Source organism: Gracilinanus agilis, chromosome 5 (assembly GCF_016433145.1).
Source record: "Gracilinanus agilis isolate LMUSP501 chromosome 5, AgileGrace, whole genome shotgun sequence".
In the NCBI taxonomy this organism is placed as follows: Eukaryota; Metazoa; Chordata; class Mammalia; order Didelphimorphia; family Didelphidae; genus Gracilinanus; species Gracilinanus agilis.
In genome coordinates, this window is record NC_058134.1 from 105,757,049 (window position 1) to 105,780,681 (window position 23,633).

The 23,633-nt window shown below is 36.6% G+C and overlaps 1 protein-coding gene and 1 pseudogene across 1 annotated transcript; one reads left to right on the forward strand and one right to left on the reverse strand.

Moving 5' to 3' along the window:
* Positions 1-10,561: 10,561 nt before the first annotated feature.
* Positions 10,562-11,497, reverse strand: LOC123248741 (olfactory receptor 2A1/2A42-like). The gene has a single exon (XM_044677597.1). The coding sequence runs from the start codon at positions 11,492-11,494 to the stop codon at positions 10,562-10,564; it is 933 nt and encodes a 310-aa protein (XP_044533532.1). The 5' UTR covers positions 11,495-11,497.
* An 11,103-nt stretch (positions 11,498-22,600) lies between these two features.
* On the forward strand, positions 22,601-23,347 carry LOC123249891 (annotated as a pseudogene).
* The last annotated feature ends 286 nt before the right edge of the window (positions 23,348-23,633 follow it).

Consider the following 23,633-nt stretch of genomic DNA (forward strand, 5'->3'; position numbering starts at 1 on the left):
TTAAATTACTTGCTGGAGTCTCTTTGCTAGTATTCTATTTAAGATTTTTGATGTTCATTAGGGAGATTGGTCTGTAGTTTTCTTCCTCTGTTTTTGATCTCCCTGGCTTTGGAATCAGTACCATATTTGTGTCATAAAAGGAATTTGGTAGGACTCCTTCTTTGCTTATCATATCAAATAATTTGTATAGTATTGGAATTAGTTGCTCTTTGAATGTCTGATAGAATTAACTTGTGAATCCATCAGGCCCTGGCGATTTTTTCTTAGGGAATTCTTTGATGGCTTGTTCAATTTCTTTTTCTGATATGGGATTATTTAGGTATTCTATTTCTTCTGCTGTTAATCTAGGCAGTTTATATTTTTGTAAATATTCATCCATATCTCCTAAATTGTCATATTTATTGCCATATAATTGGGCAAAATAGTTTTTAATGATTGCCTTAATTTCCTCTTCATTAGAGGTGAGGTCTCCCTTTTCATCTTTGATACTATCAATTTGGTTTTCTTCTTTCTTTTTTTTTATTAGATTGACTAGTTCTTTGTCTATTTTATCTGTTTTTTCAAAGTACCAGCTTCTAGTCTTATTTATTAATCCAATAGTTCTTTTACTTTCGATTTTATTAATTTCTCCCTTGATTTTTAGTATTTCTAATTTAGTTTTCATCTGGGGATTTCTAATTTGCTCGCTTTCTAATTTTTTGAGTTGCATGCCCAATTCATTAATCTCTGCCTTCCTTAATTTGTTAATATATGCACTTAAGGATATAAATTTCCCCCTGAGTACTGCCTTGGCCGCATCCCACATAGTTTGGTAGGATGTCTCATCATTGTCATTTTCTTCAATGAAATTGTTGATTGTTTCTATGATTCCTTCTTTGACAAATTGGTTTTGGAGAATCATATTATTTAATTTCCAATTAGTTTTTGATTTTCCTGTCCAGGTGCCCGTACTAATTATTATTTTTATTGCATTATGATCTGAGAAGGTTACATTTATTATTTCTGCTCGTTTGCATTTGTTTGCAATGGTTCTATGCCCTATAACATGGTCAATCTTTGTGAATGTGCCATGTGCAGCTGAAAAGAAGGTGTATTCCTTTTTGTCCCTATTTATTTTTCTCCACATATCAATTAAATCTAATTTTTCTAAGACTTCATTCACCTCTCTTACCTCTTTCTTATTTATTTTTCGGTTTGATTTATCTAGATCTGACAGAGGAATATTTAGATCTCCCACTAGTATGGTTTTACTATCTATTTCCTTCTTGAGCTCTGCCAGTTTCTCCTTTATGAATTTGGATGCTCTGCCACTTGGTGCATATATATTGAGCAGTGTTATTTCCTCATTGTTTATACTGCCTTTAATCAGGATGTAATGACCTTCCCTGTCTTTTTTAATCATATCTATTTTTTACTTTGGCTTTGTCAGAAATCATAATACCCACTCCTGCCTTCTTTTTCTCATTTGATACCCAAAAGATTTTGCTCAAGCCCTGAACCTTAAACTTGTTTATGTCCACCCGCCTCATATGTGTTTCTTGTAGACAACATATGGTAGGATTTTGGTTTCTAATCCACTCTGCTATTTGCTTCCATTTTATGGGCGAGTTCATCCCATTCACATTCAGAGTTATAATCATCAGTTGTGCATTTGCTGACATTTTCGTTTCCTCCCCTATTCCTACCCCTTCTCCTTAAACTATTTCCTTTAAAACCAGTGGTTTGCTATTAAGACCCTATCCCTTATCCCCTCCCTTGTCTAACTTCCCTTTCTACCCCCTCCCTCATTTCCCCCCATTTTTTTTTAAAGACCAAATGAATTCCCTCTCCCTTCTTCTCCCCTCCCTTTTTTTGACCTCCCCACTCCCCTGTTTCCCTTGATTTATCCCTTCTGACTTCCTCAGAAGGGTTAGGTAAGAGTTTTATGTCCCAATGGATAGTATAGCTACTCTTCCCTTTCCGGGTTGATTACACTGAGAGTAAGGTTTGATTATTACCTCTTAATGCTCTCTTCCTCTCCTTCTTATAATAGTATTTGTCCCCTCTCCTTCCCATACCCTCTTTGTGTGTAATAGAATATCCTATTTTTCTTATTCACTCAAGTTTCTCTTGGTGTCCCCTACTATTCACCCCCTCTTTCCCATCCCCCATGTCATCTTAGATCATTTAGTGTTCCACCCTCACCCTGTGAATTATTCTTCTGATTACTATAATAGTGGATACTATAATAGTGAATAGAGTTCACTACAGAGAATTATACATAACATTTCTCTAAATAGGAATACATATAATTAGATCTTACTGAGGCCCTTAAAAAGGCAAATTTAAAAATTATAAGTTTTCTTTCTTTCCCCTCTGTTTCTTATTTACCTTTTCATGTTTCTCTCAATTTTTGTGGTTGGATATCAAACTTTCCATTTAGCCCTGGTCTTTTCTGTGCAAATACCTGGAATTCTTCAATTTTGTTGAATGCCCATACTTTCCCCTGGAAATATATAGTCAATTTTGATGGGTAGTTGATCCGTGATTGCAGGCCCAGCTCTCTTGCCTTTCTGAATATTGTATTCCAAGCCTTACGGTCTTTTAGCGTGGAGGCTGCCAGATCCTGTGTGATCCTGATTAGTGTTCCTTGATATTTGAATTGTCTCTTTCTGGCTTCTTGTAAGATTTTTTCTTTTGCTTGAAAGCTCTTGAATTTGGCAATTATATTTCTGGCCATTTTCTTCTCTGGATCGAATGTAGTGGGTGTTCTATGAATCCTTTCAATGTCTATATTGGCCTCTTGTTGTAGGACTTCAGGGCAATTTTGCTGAATAATTTCTTTTAGTATCGAGTTCAGATTTCTATTAATTTCTGATTTTTCTGGAAGACCAATTATTCTCAAATTGTCTCTTCTAGACTGGTTTTCTTGGTCTGTCACTCTCTCATTGAGATATTTCATATTTCCTTCTATTTTTTGAGTCTTTTGACTTTGTTTTATTTGTTCTTGTTGTCTTGAGAGATCATTAGCTTCTAATTGCTCAATTCTAGCCTTTAGGGACTGGTTTTCAGCTCTAAACTTTGCGTTTTCAGCTATGATCTTTTGATTTTCTTTTTCAATCTGGTTCACTTTGCTTATCAGTTCATTTGATTTCTGAGCCTCACTTTCCAATTGCAAGATTCTACCTTTTAAACTGTTATTTTCTTGCCAGATCTCTTCCATCTTCCTCAGAATCTCAGTTTTGAACTCTTCCATAGCTTGTGAGGAGTTTTCCTTATTTGAGGAGGGTCTGGATGCTTGTTTGTTCTCCTCCTCTGTTTGCTCAGTTGTCTGGATTTTCTCTGTGTAAAAGTTGTTGAGTGTTAAAGACTTCTTTTTCTTGTTGTTTATCTTTCTCTTCTGAACTTCCTGAGTCTGGGTAGCCATCATTAGCCCAGCAGCTTCTCAGCTTTATCCTCGAGATTGGGGTCTGTCCGCGGTCTTTTGGCTCCTGAAGTCTGAGTTCTGGTTTTTTCCAAGGTCAAGCCCTCTGGTGGACCCCCTTGCTTGATCCTCTGCCAGAGGTTCCTTTACAAGTCTCAGGGCGCTGCTTCCACAGTCGTATACCCGTCTACGCTGGTTCCCCACTCAGGGTTTCAGAGCTTTAGCTCCTGGCTGCGTCTGCCTCCACCCACACCTCCGCCGCTCCTGCGCTCTGCTCCCGCGCTCAGATTTTGCCTGCGTTCTTTGGCTTATTGGGGTCCCAAATCTTGCTGCTCTCAGGAACAGGCCCTGGAGCTGCCAATGACTCGATGGGTGCCCCAAACTTGCTCTATTTCTTTTTAACTGGCTTCCGCGCTATAGGTGGTGTGTGTGGAAGGGGTGGGGGTGGGGTGGTTGCTCAGCCCGCGATTTAGTGAGAGCTGTTTCACCCCTTTATGGCATGGAAATGTCCCGATTCCACGTACCTTCCATGCTACACTCTGTTGTGGGGTTCCTCCTTTCATCTGGACTTGTTTTTATGTCCCCTTGAGGAGTTTTGTATGTTTTGGTCAGGAGAGGTTAAGAGCTGCTTTTTACTCTGCCGCCATCTTAACCCGGAACCTCTGTTTTGTCTCTCAGTGGCTTCTTTCTAACAGTTGCCCAGGTTGGGACCCCTTGAGAGGTTAGGTAGATGGTTAACCTCTCTAGGCCCAACCTGAGGTTAGGCTATTGACTGGCTTTGGAAATGATTGAGATCTGACTGCGTAATTAATCCTCCCTTCCTAAGGGCTGTGATAGACTAACCACTTAGGAAGGTACTTTCTGTTAAATGACTGTATTATCTATTGATGGGGAAAGGATAACAAGGTACTAGGTTTGGGGATTGGAAACCCTATTGCTATAGTTGGCTCCTAAGCTAATCGCTGATGAGGACTGGAAAGCAGGCTGGTAGAGGCTTGAGGTCTTCACCCTCTCACTATCTCTGACATGACCTGGCCACAGCCAAGCCAGAGAATAGGGACAGGTATTGATGTAGATATGGATTGATGATCTGTGTATTCTCTCAGCTCTACTACAAATGATATTGATGACTCACTAGTTCTCCCAGTTAAGCACAGGATATAGTTTTACATTCAGGCCTACCCTTTCTTCCACCCTTCAACCACCCTTCACCTCCCTCTGCCCAGTTCTTGATCCAAAGATGTTTGCTTAAGTCCCAGCTCTGAGTTCAGAGACCCCTCAACTGTAATTCTTGGGGGGTATTTATAGGGTGGGGGCCAACCAATGTTTGCCCCTGGCTCATGGGACCTGGGAACATTCCAAATCTTTCAACTGACATCTCTGTCCATCAAGATGGCATCCATCTTATCCCAGATCAATGATTTTAACACTTTCAGGATGTCATATTGTCCACAAGGAGGGAAGGAATAATTTCCCAATATTCTCTCTGATCCAACTACCTCTAGCCTATTGTGTTTGTTTGAGACTCCACATTTTACAAAGGAAAGTTTGTCCATATGGGAACCAACATGGTAGTGAGGGACCCTAACATGAAGAGGAGGAGGAGGAGGAAGAAGAAATGAGGAAGGGGAAGAAGAAAAGGGGGGAGAAAAGGCTACTATTTTGGACTATTTGATCAAACTCAATGGGCTTGGATTTCTCAGTGGCACACTGGATAGAGTGCCAGGCCTGGAGTCAGGTAGACCTTAGTTCAAATCTGGCCTCAGATCCTTACTAGCTAAGCAAGTCACTTAACTCTTATTCAACTGAGAGAGGGTTGGGTTATATTACCCCTAAGGTCCTTCCAGATTCCATGATCCTGTGATATTTATATATCACTTTAAAATTTCTAAAGTTCGTTATATTTGTTATCATATTTGAATGTATTGGGAGAGGCTTAATGAAGGAGCTTCTCAAATTAAGAAACTTCAACAGATAAGATATATTGGAAATATGTTCTAGGCATTTTCACATGCAAAATTATGGGAAAGCATAAAATGGAATTGCTGAAATGGTACTATTTAAGAACAACGTAAGTATTTGAATAGTATGTATAAAAGAGAACTGGAAAAGATTGACTAGGGTCAGACTCTAGAAGAGCTTTACAGTCAAATTCTTGAATTTGCACTTTCTTCTATGAGGAATGAAGAACTACTGAATATTTTGGACTAGAGAAATTATAGCAGAAATTGCTATATTTTGAGAATTACTTTGGCAACTGTGTTAAGTATGGTTAGTGTGAAGGGTTAAATTGGGGGGGGCAGGAGTTAGATTAAACGTCAGTGTTCACTTTATTAAATGCAAAACACTTAGTTTATTATTAGGAAATACTGTTAAGATAATTTTATACTCAGTAACTTCTTATTATTAGTCAGATATGCTAGATCAGTGATGGGCAAACTTTTTAAAGAGGGGGCCAAAGGAAAGGAAATACCCATCTGTCAGTCTGTTTCTAAGGCAACTCTTTTGAAGTTTCATTATATTGCATCCTACTCATTGTATTCGTCAGATTAGGAATAATGTTGTGTGGCTGGATAGAACATTTCAGGGAGCTGCATCTGGCCCTCGAGCTGTAGTTTGCCCATCACTGCTGTAGATAAAGGGCCAAGGTAATAGTATAGGGCCCTGTTTGTAGGCTTGCACAATGGATAACAGAGTCAGATAAAAAATCTTAATCTTAATTTAATAAAAGTTATAAGAATTCAAGGAGGTAATAGACAAACAGGAAACCCAGAAAAACTAAAGGGATACTAAGCTTTTACCCACTCTCAACTGATTCCCCTTCATGGGGCTTTTTTCTCCTGGAAACCAAGCTACTCTATTTCTCCTTACCACTAAATAAAACCCCAAATTTCCTATATAAATAACCTATTTCCAATAACTTATAAATAACATATTTATCTTAAATCTCTCTCTCCAAAATTATCAAAAAAACCAGTCAGAGCAAGTTTGATTGAGTCCTAGTTGAAGCTGTGCCATGATTCTGGGTTTCCCAAAGAGCCCAGAGAAAAGAAAAGATCTTCTGGTTTCTTCTGTCAATAACTTCTCTCTAACCACAGCCATTAAATGATCAATGGATTCTAAGTCCTAGTATTCCCAAAATGTCACAAGAAAAGACTAAGGAGCTCAGAAACTTTGCTACCTCTAGGACTAAGTTCAGATCCCGAGAGAGTTGGTCAGACAACTCTCCAGAATCTCTGAGTGGCAGTTAAAAACCTCCACCTTGGAATTCCAACAGAACTCTTGCTTTGTATTCCGAACTGACTTGAGCCCTTCTGACAGAAACTTCTCTTTCCTGTCACTCAACTCATCAAAATCAATTACTAATCAATAATATTCCTAATAATATGAATAATAGGAAACAGGAAGGAGGAAAGTGAAAGTCTTACAATAGCTTGTAACTATTCCCAAGATCCAATCCTAACTAAATTTCTCCAGAAAATCCTGCATCTATCTGCCTCTGAGGGAAGTATCTTCTGCTAGCCCAAAGCCCTGACCTTCTCTCCTACTCTCCTATTCCTTCTATCTGATAATATAACCACTGTCTATCTACCTATATACCCAAATTATGAATAATTAATAAGGCTATTAAGGCCTTAAATCTATTTCTCAGTCTTCTTACAGTCCCAGAGAGAGTGAGTCACACACTCCTCTCCCCAGGGGACCTAGAGACAAAATGCCCTTTCCAATGGCCTGCAACTTACAAACCACATTCAGCCACACAACCTTCTAACTATCACCAACTATCAAGCGGCACAACAGGGGCTCTAGAACTGAAAAATATTATTGCTCCTTTTCCTCTTGAATATAAAAAAGGAGAAATTAATTTTAAAATCCTCTCTTAACATTAGTGATGGGAAATATGGGAGGTATGGAAACCAGAATGCTAATATGATAGATAATTAAGGTTAGAGATAAAACCATGAAAATAATTTTGTAGCATTAGAATGAGGATCAGAAACTCTGTCATCCTGAAATCTTGAATCTTCTAAATAGCTTTGGGTTGGGCAGTGTGAGAAGAGACTCCTTGAAGCTGGACAAGCTCTGTCTTGTCACTAAGCTAATTTTTACCACTGTTAGAGCTATCCCTCCTCTGTCTTGTCTCAAGTATGCATCAAGGCTGTATCTGGGCATTTGGGGTTAGACTTGGGTAAGTCTCTCCCCATCATGCCAGCACTTGTCTTTACCCTTCCACAGAATAAAACACAAAAGCAACGGATGGGTTCTTTGGGTTATTCTCATGTCCCATTTCAGTGGGTGACTGACAGAATCATCAACGTCTGACCAAAATCTAAGTGCTCTACAAGTGCCTCCTTTAGTCATCTTCATTGTTCCTATCTGCCCATTCCACCAAGGAAGTCTTCCTATGCTTGGGGTAGATATCCCTTTAACACAGATTGGATTAAAGTCTGTTAGTTATTCTCAATCTCATTTAGCTGTTCTGCCAAAATTAAGTGGGTTGTGCAGGCTGCAGCTCCTATTTCTCAGTTTCTGATTCTCTCTTCATAAGGAAATAACATCCTTCCATCTTGGGTTTAAAGAATATAAATGTTACTAGTTATGAGATTTAGGGTGTAATAAGTAAATAAATATATAAATAAATAAATGTAAACAATGTATTATCTTTGAGAAAGATTAGAATCAAACTCACTTTTAACCACAACTGCTGATTTTCCCTCAACTTTGGTAACACAGAATCAATCATTCAGTTCTCTCAAAATGAACTATTAAGACTTTAAAAGTATATATACATATATATATATATATATTCTCCTCTTGTTTCTTTATGACATAAGAGTTTAATTTTTCTCTTAAGAAGTAAATATTCTTAGACCTTTCTCTCTATCCTTTCTCCAGCTAACACTAATACTAGTCTCTCTGGTGATAGTTAAACTCTGTCTCCTAAAACAAACAAAAAAAGTTTACCCTGTCACTATCCTGGATTCCATTGCCTCTTAAATATATATAGTAAGGTTATTTATACTGTCTGTGGGCAGATCTTATTAAAGCTGTTTTTACAGAACAGGAGTTCTTGCAGTTTATTTGCTATAAAAATAAGTTAAGCTTGGAATTTATCTTTGGAACTTTGGACATTGTCCTCTCCTTAGAATGGTCCCCCTCCAAATTTCTGCATCTTGAAACTAACTTCCTTCAAGACTCAGTTTATCTCACGTTCTTCAAAAGATCTCCTATTTCACTCAGTTAATGACTCCATTACTATGTATTGATTTTCTATGTATCATTTATCTACTTCTCTCTGAATACAATGTATCTCCCCTTAGAGAATGTAAGCTCCATGAGGACAGAATTTATCTTATTTTTAATTTTGTATTGCAGTGTCTAGTACATAGTCGGCACTAAATATATACTGGTTGATTGAAAATTTATCTGTGCTTTCATCAGTATAGGTATAGGCTTTTCTGACTGCTCATCTCAGTCTGCATAGAACAGTGATAGTGAACCTTTTGGAAACTTTTAGGGACCCCATGCCCATGCCTGCTTCCCCCCCCCAAACTGCATAGAGTGCCCTGCCTCCCCCCGCCCTGCATTGGTGGGAAAGGACCGGTCTCCTAGCCTGTGGTATGGGGGGAGACCTGCCAGCCACCCTGGGGGAAGGCAGAGAAAGGGGATTCTTGCCCAAGCCCAGTGGGGAAGGTAGGGGAAGCCTAGACGGACTGGCTCAGAGACCCAGTGCCCTACCCGCTGTGTTCAAGGGGCAGGGCCAGGCATGGGTGCCTATAGAGAGGTTTCTGCATGCCATCTTTGGCACACCTTCCACATGTTTGCCATCATGGCCATAGATGATACACTGGAAGTCTTGAATATTCTCTTTCAGTATTATGTGGGTACCAATGCAATACTTAACATCTGTTGTCCTTTACTTTTGCTATTGATTGGCTCTCCTTTCCAGGTCATGCAGCTGTTCTCTGTTTTTCCCATAATTAAACATTTGACAAGTTTTTGTTTAATGAAGTCCTTTCACATGCAAAAGTTGTAAAGTTTCCTTATTTTTCACCTTAAAATGTTAGAGTAACATCATTTTACAATGTTTGAAGGTAACTAGTCTTCTGCTTTCCAAGTGTTCTTTCTTGTTCTTTTCAAATAGGTGCAAGAAAATATTTATCCATTTTTTAAACAAACATTTATTAGGAATACAGAGTCAGGGGCATCTGGGTGGCTCAATGGAGGAGAACCAGGGCTAGAGTCAAGAGACTTCCTAGCTTGTGACCTCGGGCAAGTCTCTTGACCCCTATTACCCAGCCCTTACTGCTCTTCTGACTTGGAACCAATATATAGTATTGATTCCAAGATTGAAGGTGAGGGTTTAAAAAAAAAGAAAAAGAATACAATGTGAATTTTTTCTCTAATGTAAGCAAAATTTATTATGTCTCAAAACATGACAAACAGAAAAATATTTATTATATGATAATATATGTACAACCTAAATCTTATTACTTGAATTCTTAGAGAGGGGAAAGGAGTAAAAGAGAAGGAAAAAAAGAATGAGACCAATTTTTGGACATAGTTAATGTGAGAATTTGTTTCTTTTAGATAAGCATATTTATTATCATTTGTTACATATTTATAACGAGTCATATATATTGTGTCATCATCGTGTTACATATTATGTTATGTCATACATATAAAAATAAAAATAAATCATAAATAATAAAAAAGATTTAGTGTGAAAAATAAGTCCTCTTGGTTTCAGATGACTATGGAGAGCATCAGATGAAGATTATAAAGGAAGCAGTGAAGTAGCAAAGGAATAGATAGAAAAAGGAAAACAAGGTGTAAAGAGCAACCAAAATGGGGGCAGAGAGAGAATACCAATAATATGATATAACAAAATGGTACAAAATGCTGGGGGCAAATGGAAAGGAGAAAAGGAGAGACAACGTATACTACACCCAATATTCAGCTCAGAAATTTTGAGCAGAAACAAGCAAGTTATTAGAATCAATGTGAACTTTTCAACAATATTTTAGGGAATTTATTAAACATTCAAGGTATTAAATTCCCAACTTATCAGAGAAGACAAAGATTGTATTTCTCATCTCAAAATCTTCATGCAATTGCCTCCCCTCCTTGTGCACTTACATAATTGCTCAAAGTGCCTCACTTGGGTCTCTCTTTACCCAACACTCTCCTCAGGGCTCCTTTCACTTCTGCATTTCTCAGGCTGTAAATCAGAGGGTTGAGGGTAGGATTGAAGAAGCTATAAAATAGGGAAAGGATTTTCTTCTGCTGCTCAGGATTACTAGAACTGGGAATCATGTACATGACAATTCCACTACCAAAGTATAGCCCAACAACACAGAGGTGGGAGGAGCAAGTGGAAAATGCTTTTTTTCGACCTTCTCCAGACTGTATCTTCAGGATAGCCCAGATGATACGCATGTAGGAGACCAGAACCAAACAGAAGGGACCCAGTAAAAATAAAAAACTGGTGATTAAAACCATGATCTGGTTGACCCAGATGTTGGCACAAGTCAATCTGAGTATAGACAGCAGTTCACAGAAAAAGTGGTTTACTTCCAGGTTTCCACAGAAGGGCACTCTCAGGATAAGAATCACATTGACTAGAGCCAAGAAAGCAGCACTTGCCCAGGGTGTGATAGCCAGTGCAGTACATATTTTCCAATTCATTATGACAGAGTATCTGAGAGGGTGGCAGATTGCAACATACCGATCATAACTCATTACCAAGAGGAGAAGACATTCTGTGAGAGCAAAAGTTAGAAAGAAAAAGGTCTGTGTCAAACATCCTGCAAAAGAGATTGGCTTGACGGGATCCAGGTGATTTCCCAACAATGGCGGGACCGTATTTGAGGCATAAGAGATATCTACGATGGCCAAATGTGAGATGAAGAAATACATGGGACTATGTAGTCGAGAGTCCAGACAGATGAGGCCCAGAATCACTGCATTCCCCAAAAGGGTAAGAGTATAGAGGAGGGAGAAAAGCCCAAAGAGAAACGCCTTCATCTTTGGGCCAAGAAAGAATCCCAGCAGAATGAATTCTGTCACCATTGTCTGATTGTCCCCCATACTCCTATTTAAGGGATAAAGAAATTGAATAAGTCAAATGTTTGCCTGTCATATTTAAAAATATCATTTCAACAAATAGCTATGGATCTGTAAAGAATAAATAAAATTTCATAAAATAAGATTTTACCTGTGGAATAATAATGCTTTAAATGAACCTCTATATTATTAGGAAAGTATTAAAACCTGATTTTCATTGCAAATACATTATACTTCTTTCCAAAGCTGAATTCTCAAAATGTTGCTCAGGAACTTAATTCATACTTCATACCTCAAGTATCAATGATAATCAAAAGTGTTCTAAACCTTACTAGAAAGTTTCATGAGTTTCTGTGTCAAAAAAATTTTTTTAAGGAAAATCATCCCTTTGGTCACTACTCTGATGATCATTTTCTCTAAACTTATAATATAAACTAGTTATCCAGCAACAAATAAACATACAGTCTTTATCAGGATTGTTATTTATTGGCATCTGGCAAACCTCGAGCCACCACCAATCCTTATTAAGGAACTGAAACAGGATATTAATAGGATCCTCTTATAACAGGAATTTAAAGATATATATATATATAACCACCAGATCAAATATTCTCAATCATAAAATTTCTGAAAATCTTATAAATGTTTTTACTTGTACTATTGAAAGTTGTTTACCAACTATTGCTTTTGTTGAAAGTGAAAGGAAAATAACGCATAATAAGTGTACTAAAGTCACAGTCCTTTTAATAATGAGAAAGAATACAAGAGGACTATATAAAAATTATGACTTATTTTTTTGTGGTTTATTCACCATATACACAGATATTCATAATCTGTCAGAGTGTATTTGTCTCCAGCATATGGATCGTGAGACAGGTCACATAGGAGGCTTAATCTTACTAAGTCACAGGTCTGACTTCATCCTCCACTCAATAAAATTCAGTAGCTCTCTGTTACCTCCAATACATAATATAAGATCTTATGCCTAGATTTTAAAGTCTTTCATGATCTGTCCCTTTCCTATCTTTTTACTGTTCTTTCACTTTACTCCCTTCTATGTATTCTGTATATTATTGTCCTCAGGATCTAAAAAAGACAAAAGATATTTTTAAAAAGGAATTATAATTAATTTAGTATTAAGTAGCTAAATAAGTAGTATTGCCACTAGCAAAACAGTTAGACTCACTAAATTAAGACAATAAGTCCTTATAGAATGCCATGATTCTCTTATTAGTGATGTTGAACATATTCCAATTTTTTGAAGGGGCAATAATTTTTTTAAGATTCCCTATATCCCAGAATCAGAGGATCTCAGAGTTACGAATCTCCTTAGAGACCATGTAAATTAATCAATACCAGTATAATAATTCTCATAATATTTCCAATAATTAGTCATCTATATTTTAGAAAATGTTTCAGTGAAGAAAAAGTCACTACCACCCAAGATAGCCCATTCTGCCTTTGATGGCAAAATATGTGATGGTTGTTTTCACCATAGTTTATATGTACTTTATCTTACATTCAGTATATCCATATTCTTCCAAATATTTTTGTGATTATAATAATTAAAACAAAGATGGTCATATTTGGATAGAGAAAGAAAGGGGCAACATAGAAATAAAATGAAACGCATAGTTCCAGGATTGTTCAGAAGAGAATCAGGGACTCCTGGTGGCTTGAAGCTCTACAGTCTAACTTGTATATATCTCAAAAAGAGCAAATAAATTTACCTAACTTAAATAATCTACCTGTATCTTGCAAGGTCAATGACTCCATGTGAATATCTGACTCTAAGTCCTTTTTTATGTTTTAGATGATTTTGACATTCATGCCTAATTTTTCACTCACCTTAAAATCTTCCTGTAATTCATGTCTGGCAAGTTGAGCTAGATGGAAGACGTATCAATAAAAGACCATTGCTAAAGCAGATGGTACAGTTGGTGTTAATGTGTAGGCCTGGGAAAGTCTTCAATGAATAGCAGAAGCCAGTGAATTTGTGAAAGCAATATTTGAGTGTTACCCTGAGGACTGGAACCTATGAATCTCTGATCTGTATCAAGATATCCAATATCTCTTATCTTTTTGTCTCCTTTACCTCTTCCCATCTAATATCTCTCTTTAATTCACCAAAATGAAAATCTATGAAAAATTTTCTATGGCCAATTAGAAAAATCCATTGTCAATTACAACATTCTCAAATCTCCTGCTAAATTCGTTTATGAAGGACTGTTACATCCTGCTCTGCTCCAGAGGGTACAACAAGAGATAATGGGTGGATATTACAGGGAGGAAGATTTTATTCAATCTATTAATCAATAAGTATTTATTAAGCACATATTATATTGTGGGAACTATAAATATAAAGAATGAAATCATCCCTTCTCTAAAGAAACTTATATTTTGTTCATCTAAAAATAAATTTGCTTACAAATTAAAATACTAGAGGTGCTCAGACACTGGATGATCATTAATAGGTACCTGGAAAGGAGAATTCTGCATTGTAGAGAGGTAGAAAAAAGTAATTTCCAAAGTGATTTGTATATATGAGATGCTTTTATGCTAATATAGAAGAGAAAAAAATTCTTGTTCTTCTTGTTTAAGTTTACTTCAGCTTTCTAGTTAAAACGGTATAGTTAGTAGAGATAACAGGCATGTAATACCTCATACAATGATTGATTATACAGGCTTATAAATCTAGTAGAGCAGCAATCACTGAGCAACAATTTTTTTTCTTTTTAAGTAGGATATCAAACAAATCTCACATCATCTAGCCTGATCTAAAATGAAATTTCTCAGTATACAAGAGTTGCTGCTTACCAATTAACCAACACCTTGATAAATGCTGGAGCAAATATAAGAAAAATAAGATTGCCATCAAAGATTTGATAGTGTGGTTTGTTTGAGAAGACTTAAATTCAATAAATTACCAAATTTCTGTGATGTGATTAGGTTCAAATCCTTGATTTTGCAATTAACTGTCTAAGTACATCTCTTAACAAATGACTTCATCTGTTCCTTCACTTCTAACATGAGGGATTGAAGTAGATGACCTCAAAAGTCCATTCTAACTTAAAGCCCATGATCTTGTCTAAATAATTCAGGAGAAGCAGATTCACAAGTTCCCTCTGTAATATATTTCTATGTAGCAATCTTAAACAGCAAAAAGTCAAAATCCCTCATGGTTATCTATGATCAGGAATCCTATAAAGATCATCGATCAATAATGCAAGCAATATAGTTTAAGATGGATCTTTCCTCTCTATTAAAAAATTAACAACATGTTAAAAGAAAATAACTGCTTGTTTTATATTCTGTATGTCAGATTTTTAGAATAAAATTTACTTGGACTATCAGGCTAATGTTTTATTCTATTCAAGACCATGAATTCACCATTAATGGAAAATAATCACTTTCTGCATTAAAAAAAAGTGTGATATTGCTTACAAGCAGGATATCCAAGTAGGTTTGCAGAGAACTCACAGTTCCAGACAAGTAGGCAACTTAGTTGTCCTTATGTAAACACTGTATTTAGTACCACAACAATCAGTGAAGTGGGGAATGTGTAATTAAGTCTGAATCCCTCAATATGGGAATTGTAAAAGCCACAACTCCCATTTCTCATAGTCCTAGAGGTAGGACCCTAGGATTTTCACTGTGACATCTATAAGTAAAGGTTTTAGTCTCTGGTTGACTCAATCCAATCTTGTCCCCAGACACAAAGAATTTTTAGCATATGGGAAAGGATTACTGGACATCAAATTCACCCACAATAATACTACAGAAAACACAAAGACTGTTTTGACCTTTCTCTGCCTCCTAAGTCCTCAGGGAGATGTGTTCAAGAGAAATAAAGTAAGAGGAAATATCTTCACACCCAGTAGGATTGATACATAGGAAACAAAAACAGAAAGTCATATATCTAGGGACCAAATCACAAATACAATCCCTGGATATTTAAATTTGTCAGTGTTCCATGAACACCTACATAATTTTGGCCTCCAAATTCTGTTCCTCTCTATCTCCTACCACATTTATGATCAATTTATACGTTAGATGGATATCAGAGGAAACTAAGTTTTATTTATTTTTCTCCTCTTCCTTATGTGAGGGAAATGAATTGGAATCTAGAAAACCCAGAGGAGAACCAAGATGTATCAATGACCTCTATTATTCCCAAGCAATAGGTATAAATTATTTTATTTGTAATTTTTCCCCACATTCATACTAACAATGCCTCATCTCTTTTTGAAGTCCATCCTAGGAGTCCAGAAAAATTTAGTTAAAATCATGTTCAAACATTTACTAGCTGTGTAACCCCTACACAAGTCAGTTAAGCTCTCAGACTCAGTTTCATATGTAAAATGGAGATATTAATAGCATGTACCTCACAGAATTATTAGGAGGATCAAATGAGATAGTGTGCATATTTAAATATACTTGATAAAACTTAAAGGACTATATGAATGCTAGATGTTATTATAATAAAATAAAAAGCAAAACATTTTCATTTGTAAAAGCAATATCATGTATTGTATGTATGTAATATAAAAGCAAAAAAAAAAACTTTGTAAAAGTAATATCAAAGAAATAAAATAGCGAAAATCCCAACACTTGTGGCTCTTGAGAGACTCCTGATATCCTGCTAATCAAAAGAGTTGGCAGACTGAGTCAACCTTGATCTGGATATGGAAGTGTGTTTTGCATGATAATACACATATGGCCCAGATCAAATTGCTTACCATCTTCAAGTAGGGGTAAATAAGGGAGGGAAGGCGACAGTTTGGATCTTGTAATTTTGGGGAATGTGTTGGAAATTATTATATGTATTTGGGAAAATAAATTTTTTTGAATTAAAAAAATTTTTAAAAAGTCAGGTGGCAGGTACATACTTAAGTGTGTATATACATGCATTATGTATGGCATTTTTGCTTTTTGGTGAAATGGGCAGATATAGATATACATCTATAGGTGATATAAATATAAATAGCCATAGCTATAAACACATTATCTAGCTATATGTAGTTATTAAAAAAAACCCACAAACTTTTACCTTATGTCTTAGAATCAACACTGTGAATTGGTTCCAAGGTAGAAGAGCAGTAAGAGTGAGGCAATGGGGATCAAGTGACCATGGTCATGCAGCTAGGAAGTATCTGAAGCCATATTTGTACCCAAGACCTTCTATCTCTAGGCCTCACTATCAATCCAATGAACTATCTACCTGCTGCCTGATTCTGGTTATCTTAAAGAACAAAAAAAAACCTTTAAAAGAACTCTCACTTGAATCGACAAGCCCTATTAACTACTTTCCTATATTTCTTGGGCCCTTCGTTTATCAACTCCTTTAGAAATTTGTCTCTATAAAGCAGTGATCCCAGACCTTCCCAAAAACTCATGATGAAAAATCCTATCCTCTTCCAGAGAAAGAACTGATGGATATTGAATGAAGACCAAAACATGTTACATTTCACTTTCTTTTTGTTGTTCAAGATCTCTTCCACAAAATGACTAATGGAAAATGTTTTACATGATTGTACATGTAAAATTTATAACGGATTACTTATCTCAGGGAAGGGACCAGGGAGGGAAAGTGGGTGGAAGGGAGAGAATTTGGAACTCAAAATTTTAACAAGAATGTTAAAAATTATTTTTACATGTAACTGGGGAGAAACAAAATATTAATTAAAGGAATTTAAAAAAAAAACAACAGAAAGAAAGCTCCCTATGGGAGGAAGTTTTAAATTCCTCCTTTCTCACTTCTAAACCCATTATTACCTGGTTTCTGATCACATTCAAATGAAATTACTTTCTCCAAAGTTACAATGATTGCTGATTTTAATGGTATTTTCTCAGTCCTCATTCTTCTTGTACACCCTAAGTATTTGATCGCAATCTCCTCAATACTCTCTTTCTAGATTTTCACAACAGTTCTCTCTCCTGGTTCTCCCATCTGTCTGCTCTTTCTCAATCACCTTTTCTGGATTCTCATCAAGGCAATGGCTACCAACCATAAGTTTGCCCCAAAGTTCTTCTCTGAGCCCCTATCTTTTCTCCATCTATACTAATTTCCTTAGTGATTTTATCAGGTCTCATGGCATTTGTCTAGTCTTGGGAAAGGAAAGTTGAGATGCCTCACTACTAAAGTTTTACTATGTTCTCCTATAACTCATTTAACCTCTTTAAAAATTTTGGAAGGGGGCAGCTAGGTGGTTCAGTGGATTGAAAGCCAGACCTAGAGACAGGAGGTTCTAGGTTCAAATCTGACCTCAAATATTTTCTAGTTGTGTGACCCTGGGCAAGTCACTTAAACCCCATTGTCTAGCCCTTACACTCTTCTGCCTTGGAGCCAATACACAGTATTGACTCCAGGACAGAAGGTAATGGTTTAAAAAAATGGGGGGGTGTTGTATCATTTGGTGCATATATTTTTAGCATTGATAATATTTTATTGTCTATGCTAATTTTTAGGAAGATGTAGTTTCCTTTACTTCTTTTTGCTTTTTCTTTGTCTGGGATCATTTTTTCTACACCAACTTTTTATTTTTACTTTAGCTAAAACATAATAGATTCTGCTCCAACCTCTTATCTTTACTTTGTGTGTCTCCCTACTTCAACTATGTTTCTTGTAAGCAATAGATTTTAGGATTCAGGTATTTGATTTACATTTTTGTTTTATAAGTTAGGTTCATCCCATATAAATTCATACCTTATGATTGCTAGCCATAAATTTCCCTCTGTACAATTTTTTTCACTTTTTATCATTCTTTCCCTCTCCCCTCCCACTCTCTCTCTCTCTCTCTCTCTCTCTCTCTCTCTCTCTCTCTCTCTCTCTCTCTCTCTCTCTCTCTCCCTCTCTCTCTCCCTATCTTTCTCCTCTTTAGTCTTCTCCCAAAAAAAGGTTTTGTTTCTGACCATCACATTTCATAATCTACCCTCTCTTCTATCAGTCTCCTTTTTTCTTATCCCCTTCCAACTCTCAATTAAATGTACATGTAATCCCCTCTTTCAATTTTGATAATAGTAATGTTCAAATTTTGCCTTTTACTCCCCATCTCTTTTATATGAGATACAGGAACTATCCCATTCTACCTCTCCTTTCTCCCAGTGAATCCCTTTTACCCCTTAATTTTGTTTTTTTTTTAATATCACCCCATCATAGTCAAACCTCATCCGTGTCCTCTGTCAATGTATACTCCTTATAACTACTATAATAATAATTAAATTCTTCAGATTTACAAGTATCATCTTCTCATTTATGTATGTAAACAGTTTAACCTAATTGAATACCTTATGATTTCTCTTGCTCTTTACTATTTACACTTGTTGATGTGGGTGAAAGAAGGAGGATGGATGGGATGATGGGAGATGGAAGGGAAATGAAGGTAAGGAAAGGGAATTCAGGGTAGCCCCCAAGCCCTGATGGGGAAATTAACCCATGCCTTCTGGAACAGAACAAAAATCAGGCTACACTTTAGGGATATTTAAGGTGAGTTTATTTTAGGGTTTAGTAAAAGAAAGGTCTGAGAAGGCTATGAGTTGGATCTCCAGCAGTTAGCTGGGACGAAAGCTCTCTGGGACAAAAGGCTCTCTTTGGTCAGGGAAAAGGCATCAAAACCTATGTCTCTCTCTTCTTTTTATAATTTTCTTAGACAACTTCCACAAAGAAATTGGGATGTGTCTGAGAATGTTATAGTAGAGTGTTCTGAGTCTCCTAGGACTTCAGAGCCATTTTAAAACACACACACTTCTCTTGAGTCATATTTAAAAATTAGTTTTTCTGTTCAGTTCTGATCTATTGGGAATGTTTAAAAGGCTCCCATTTCATTAAATATCCATTTCCCCCCTGAAGGATTATATTCAGTTTTGCTGGGTAGATGATTCTTGGTTGTAATCCTAACTCATTCACCTACTGGAATATCATATTAAAAACCCTCTTCTCTTTTAAAGCAGAAGCTGTTAATACTGTATTATCTGGACTGTGGCCTCACAATATTCAAATTATTTCTTTCTGTTGCTTATAGTATTTTCTCCTTGACATGGGAGCCCTGGAATTTGGCTATCATATTCCTGGGACTTTTCATTTTGGATTCTCATTCAGGAAGTGATCAGTAGATTCTTTCAATTTCTATTTTACCCTCTGGTTCTAGAATACCACTGCAGTTTTCCCTGATAATTTGGCTTTTAGTTGGTACAATAATTTTAAAATTAGCTCCTCTCAATCTATTTTGCAATTCAGTTCTTTTTCCAACAAGATATTTCACATTTTTTCTTTTTTTTTTTATTCTTTTGATTTTGTTTTATTATTTTTTGGTATCTTATGCAGTAATTAGCTTCTATTCACCCAATCTGATTTTTTAAATTTCTTCTTCTTTATTTAGAACATTTTTCTGTGGTTACATGATTCATGATCCACCTCCTCTTCCCTTTCCCCTCCCGGAGCTGACAAGCAATTCCTGGGTTATACATGTATCATTGTTCAAAACCTATTTCCATGTTATTCATATTTGGAATAGAGTGATGTTTTAACATTAAAACTCTAATCATATCCCTATAAAACTGTGATTGATCATGTTTTTCTTCTGCATTTCTGTTCCCACAGTTCTTCCTCTGGATGTGACTATCATTCTTTCTCATAAGTTCCTCTGGATTGTCCTGGGTCATTACATTGCTGCTAGTAGAAAAGTCTATTACAATCGATTGTGCCACAGTATATCAGTCTCTGTGTATAATGTTCTCCTGGTTCTGCTCCTTTCACTCTGCATCAATTCCTGGAGGTCTTTCCAGTTTACATGGAAATTTTTTAGTTCATTATTCCTTTCAGCACACTAATACTCCATCACCATCAGATACCACAATTTGTTCAGCCATTCCCCAATCGATGGACACCCCTTCATTTTCCAATTTTTTTTGCCTTCACTAAGAGTGTGGCCATGAATATTTTTGCACAAGGTTATTTCCTTATTATCTCTTTGGGGTACATAACAAGAAGTTGTATGGATGGGTCAAAGGGTAGACATTCTTTTAAAGTCCTTTGAGCATAGTTCCAAATTTCCCTCCAGAATGGTTGGACCAATACACAACTCTACCAGCAGTGTATTAGTGTCCCAATTTTGCCACATCCCCTCCAACAAATGCACTTTCTTTTGCTGCCATATTGGCCAGTCTGCTAGGTATAAGGTGGTACCTCAGAGTTGTTTTAATTTGCATTTCTCTAATCAGGGGGGATTTAGAACATTTTTTCATGTGCTTATTGATAGTTTTGATTTCATCATATGAAAACTGCCTTTTCATGCCCCTTGATATTTGTTGCCCAATCCAATTTTTAGATTATTATTTTCTCCAGTGAATTTTTGTACCTCCTTTTCCATTTAGCCAATTCTACTTTTTTAGGAGTTGTTTTATTCAGTGAATTTTTTACATATCCTTTTCCATTTTTTCTTCCTTTACCAAGCTGTTGATTTTTCCTCATGTATCTCTTGCATCACTTTCATCTTTCCCCAATTTGTCATCTATCACTTTCATTTTATTTTTTAAATCCTTTTTGAACTCTTCCAATAATTCTTTTTGGACCTGACATCAATTCGTACTTTTTGAGGCTTCATATGTAGACATATTTACATTGTTGTCCTCATCTGAGTTTGTTTTTTGAACTTTCTTGTCATAGCAACTTTTTACAGGCAGTTTTTTTTTAACTTTTCTTTTTTTTTCTTCTCATTTTCCTGGACTATTTTGTGACATTTAGCTTTATTTGAAAGTTGAGCTCTTCTCCTAAACTGGAGGAGGCATTTCCCAAATCTGAGAGGTTTTCATCCAACTACTTGAAAGATAATTCAGGAGGTAGTGGTTGTAAGTTTTAACTTTTCCAAAGTAGTATGATCTAAGGAAAATGTGGTCACTGCTCTCCTGACTTGTGCTCTGGTCTGTGAGTGACAACAAATACTCTTACCTGCACTGGAATTTTGGCCATGGTTTCTGCTCCCTTATTATGACATGCTTTACTGTGCTAGTGGTCCTCCTCTATCCGGGACTGTGACCTAGATTTGTAACTAAAAGCTGTGACTCTGATCCCCATATGGTTAAAGCAAGAGAGTTCAACAAAATTTCCCCTGTAATCTCCTTCTGTCTAGTTGTCTGGCATTCTTTATAGCCTATTATTGTCACTGATTCAATTGCCCTCAAGGTCTACACCAGTGATTCCCAAAGTGGGCACCACCACCCCCTGGTGGGTGCTGTAGCTATCCAATGGGGCAGTGATGGCCATAGATAGGTTCATTTATCTTTCCTATTAATTGCTATTAAAATTTTTTTAAATTAATTTCCAGGGGCGCTAAGTAATTTTTTTTTCTGGAAAAGGGGCGGTAGGTCAAAAAAGTTTGGGAACCACTAGTCTAGACTGACTTGCTAACATACAGCCTGCTGTTGGCTTGCTGGAGTCTGGCCTATGCTCCACTTTCACCCCAGTGAAACAGACCTTTCCTGGTGATCTTCTAAGTTGTCTTAGATAGGAAAAGTGTTCCATCCAATCCTGTTACTGATTCTACCACTCCCCAATTCATTTTGAAGTGTCATCTTAATGTTGTTTGAAAAGAAATTAGAGAGATCTCAAGTGACTCCCTGCATTTACCCCACCCTCATGGTTGTGTACCCTGATACATTTAGTTTATAGCTGTCCTGTATCTGTTTGCATTTTACCTTAAATACTGTTCTGTTTCTCCCTTTCAGAAAGACTATGACATATGCTAGACCTAAAAACCAAGTAATTTTCTCCAAGGCTCCGAGGTCAAGTTATAAAGAACAAAAAAGTGAAAGGAAAAGAGCCTTTTCGTTTTTTCAGTGGTCTGACTCTCCCAAGACTGAATCCCATCTACATGTATGAGTCCCTCAAGAATTAAAATGCCTTCTTTTATTTTTTTATTTTTATCAGCATCTTCTGTTTCTAAGCTCACCTTCATTTGCACATATAAATGTCCTCCATCCCCTCCCTAAAAAATAATCCCTTAACACAGAAATTAATTCTCTCATGGAATTTGTTCTATTGAGATTTCCCCTCACATGGAAGATGCATATATTCCTTCTTGAATTCTTCTTTCTGTTATATTCTCTCATCTTGATGTGAATAGCACAACCATTATGCTCATCTGTTTAGATTTCTGGGTCCATACTCCTTTGTACGTCTTCTTACACCTGTCAATTGTTGACAAATCTTCTGCTTCAAAAAAAGGGTCAAATATTTGTCTCATGACTCAATCAGACCTTTTTGCATATTATTTTGTCAACACAGAATGTCTTATCTTGGTATTAATGTCCTATAACTGGTAAGTGGCAATATGTTGCTCTCTTGGAATAATTTGTCATTGTGAGCTAGAGATTGTACATTGTTCTGACCATCTTTTCCTGGCCTAGTGGCTCAATCCTGGCTCTATTCCATGTGATTCTCATCCTGATATGCCCTTCTGTGGATCTTGAGAAGTCAATCACTTTTTGTGTGAACTACTATCTATGCTTAAACTTGCCTATGCAGATGTATCTCTCAACTAAATCATGCTCTTTATTGTCTGTGTGATCACAGTTGCGCCCCTCTGTTCTCTTCTCATACATGAATATCCTCCATGCCATACTTGAGATTCCTTCAGGTGAGAGGAAAATGAAAGCCTTCCCTACCTGCTTCTCCCATCTCTGTGCTATTGGATTCTTCTTTGGATGTGCCATTGTCATGTACCTGACACCCAACTTAATTCGCCCTGAGGAAAACAGAAAATTCTTTTCCTCTTGTAAAATCCATTCAACCCTATGTTGAACCCCTTGATATATGGCTTGAGGAATATAGAGGTAAAAGGTTCCTTGAGGAGAATGCTCAAGAATGAGATAGCATTATAATACAGCTGGGAGCCTGGTAGAGCGGAGGTATGACACTTTATCTTCTATAATAAATGAGAGCTTATTTAGGTGCCCTAAAACTACAATTAATACTTTAAACTTCTACTTCTTGGAATTTTGACATTGAGCTTGAAGACTGACCAATTTCTGACCTAGAATGTAGTGTTCAGGGCATGCTAATAATGTTCTAACTTTCTCCTCCAAATATATGTGCTGACAAGGCATAAGATGTAATTGTCTCTTTCCTTCTTCCTTCCTATAATTTTCTATTTCTTTGCTCTTCCAT

What these genes read in the sequence shown, in the direction of transcription:
- LOC123248741 (XM_044677597.1), bottom strand. Translation starts at nt 11,494, where the DNA reads ATGGGGGACAATCAGACAATGGTGACAGAATTCATTCTGCTGGGATTC.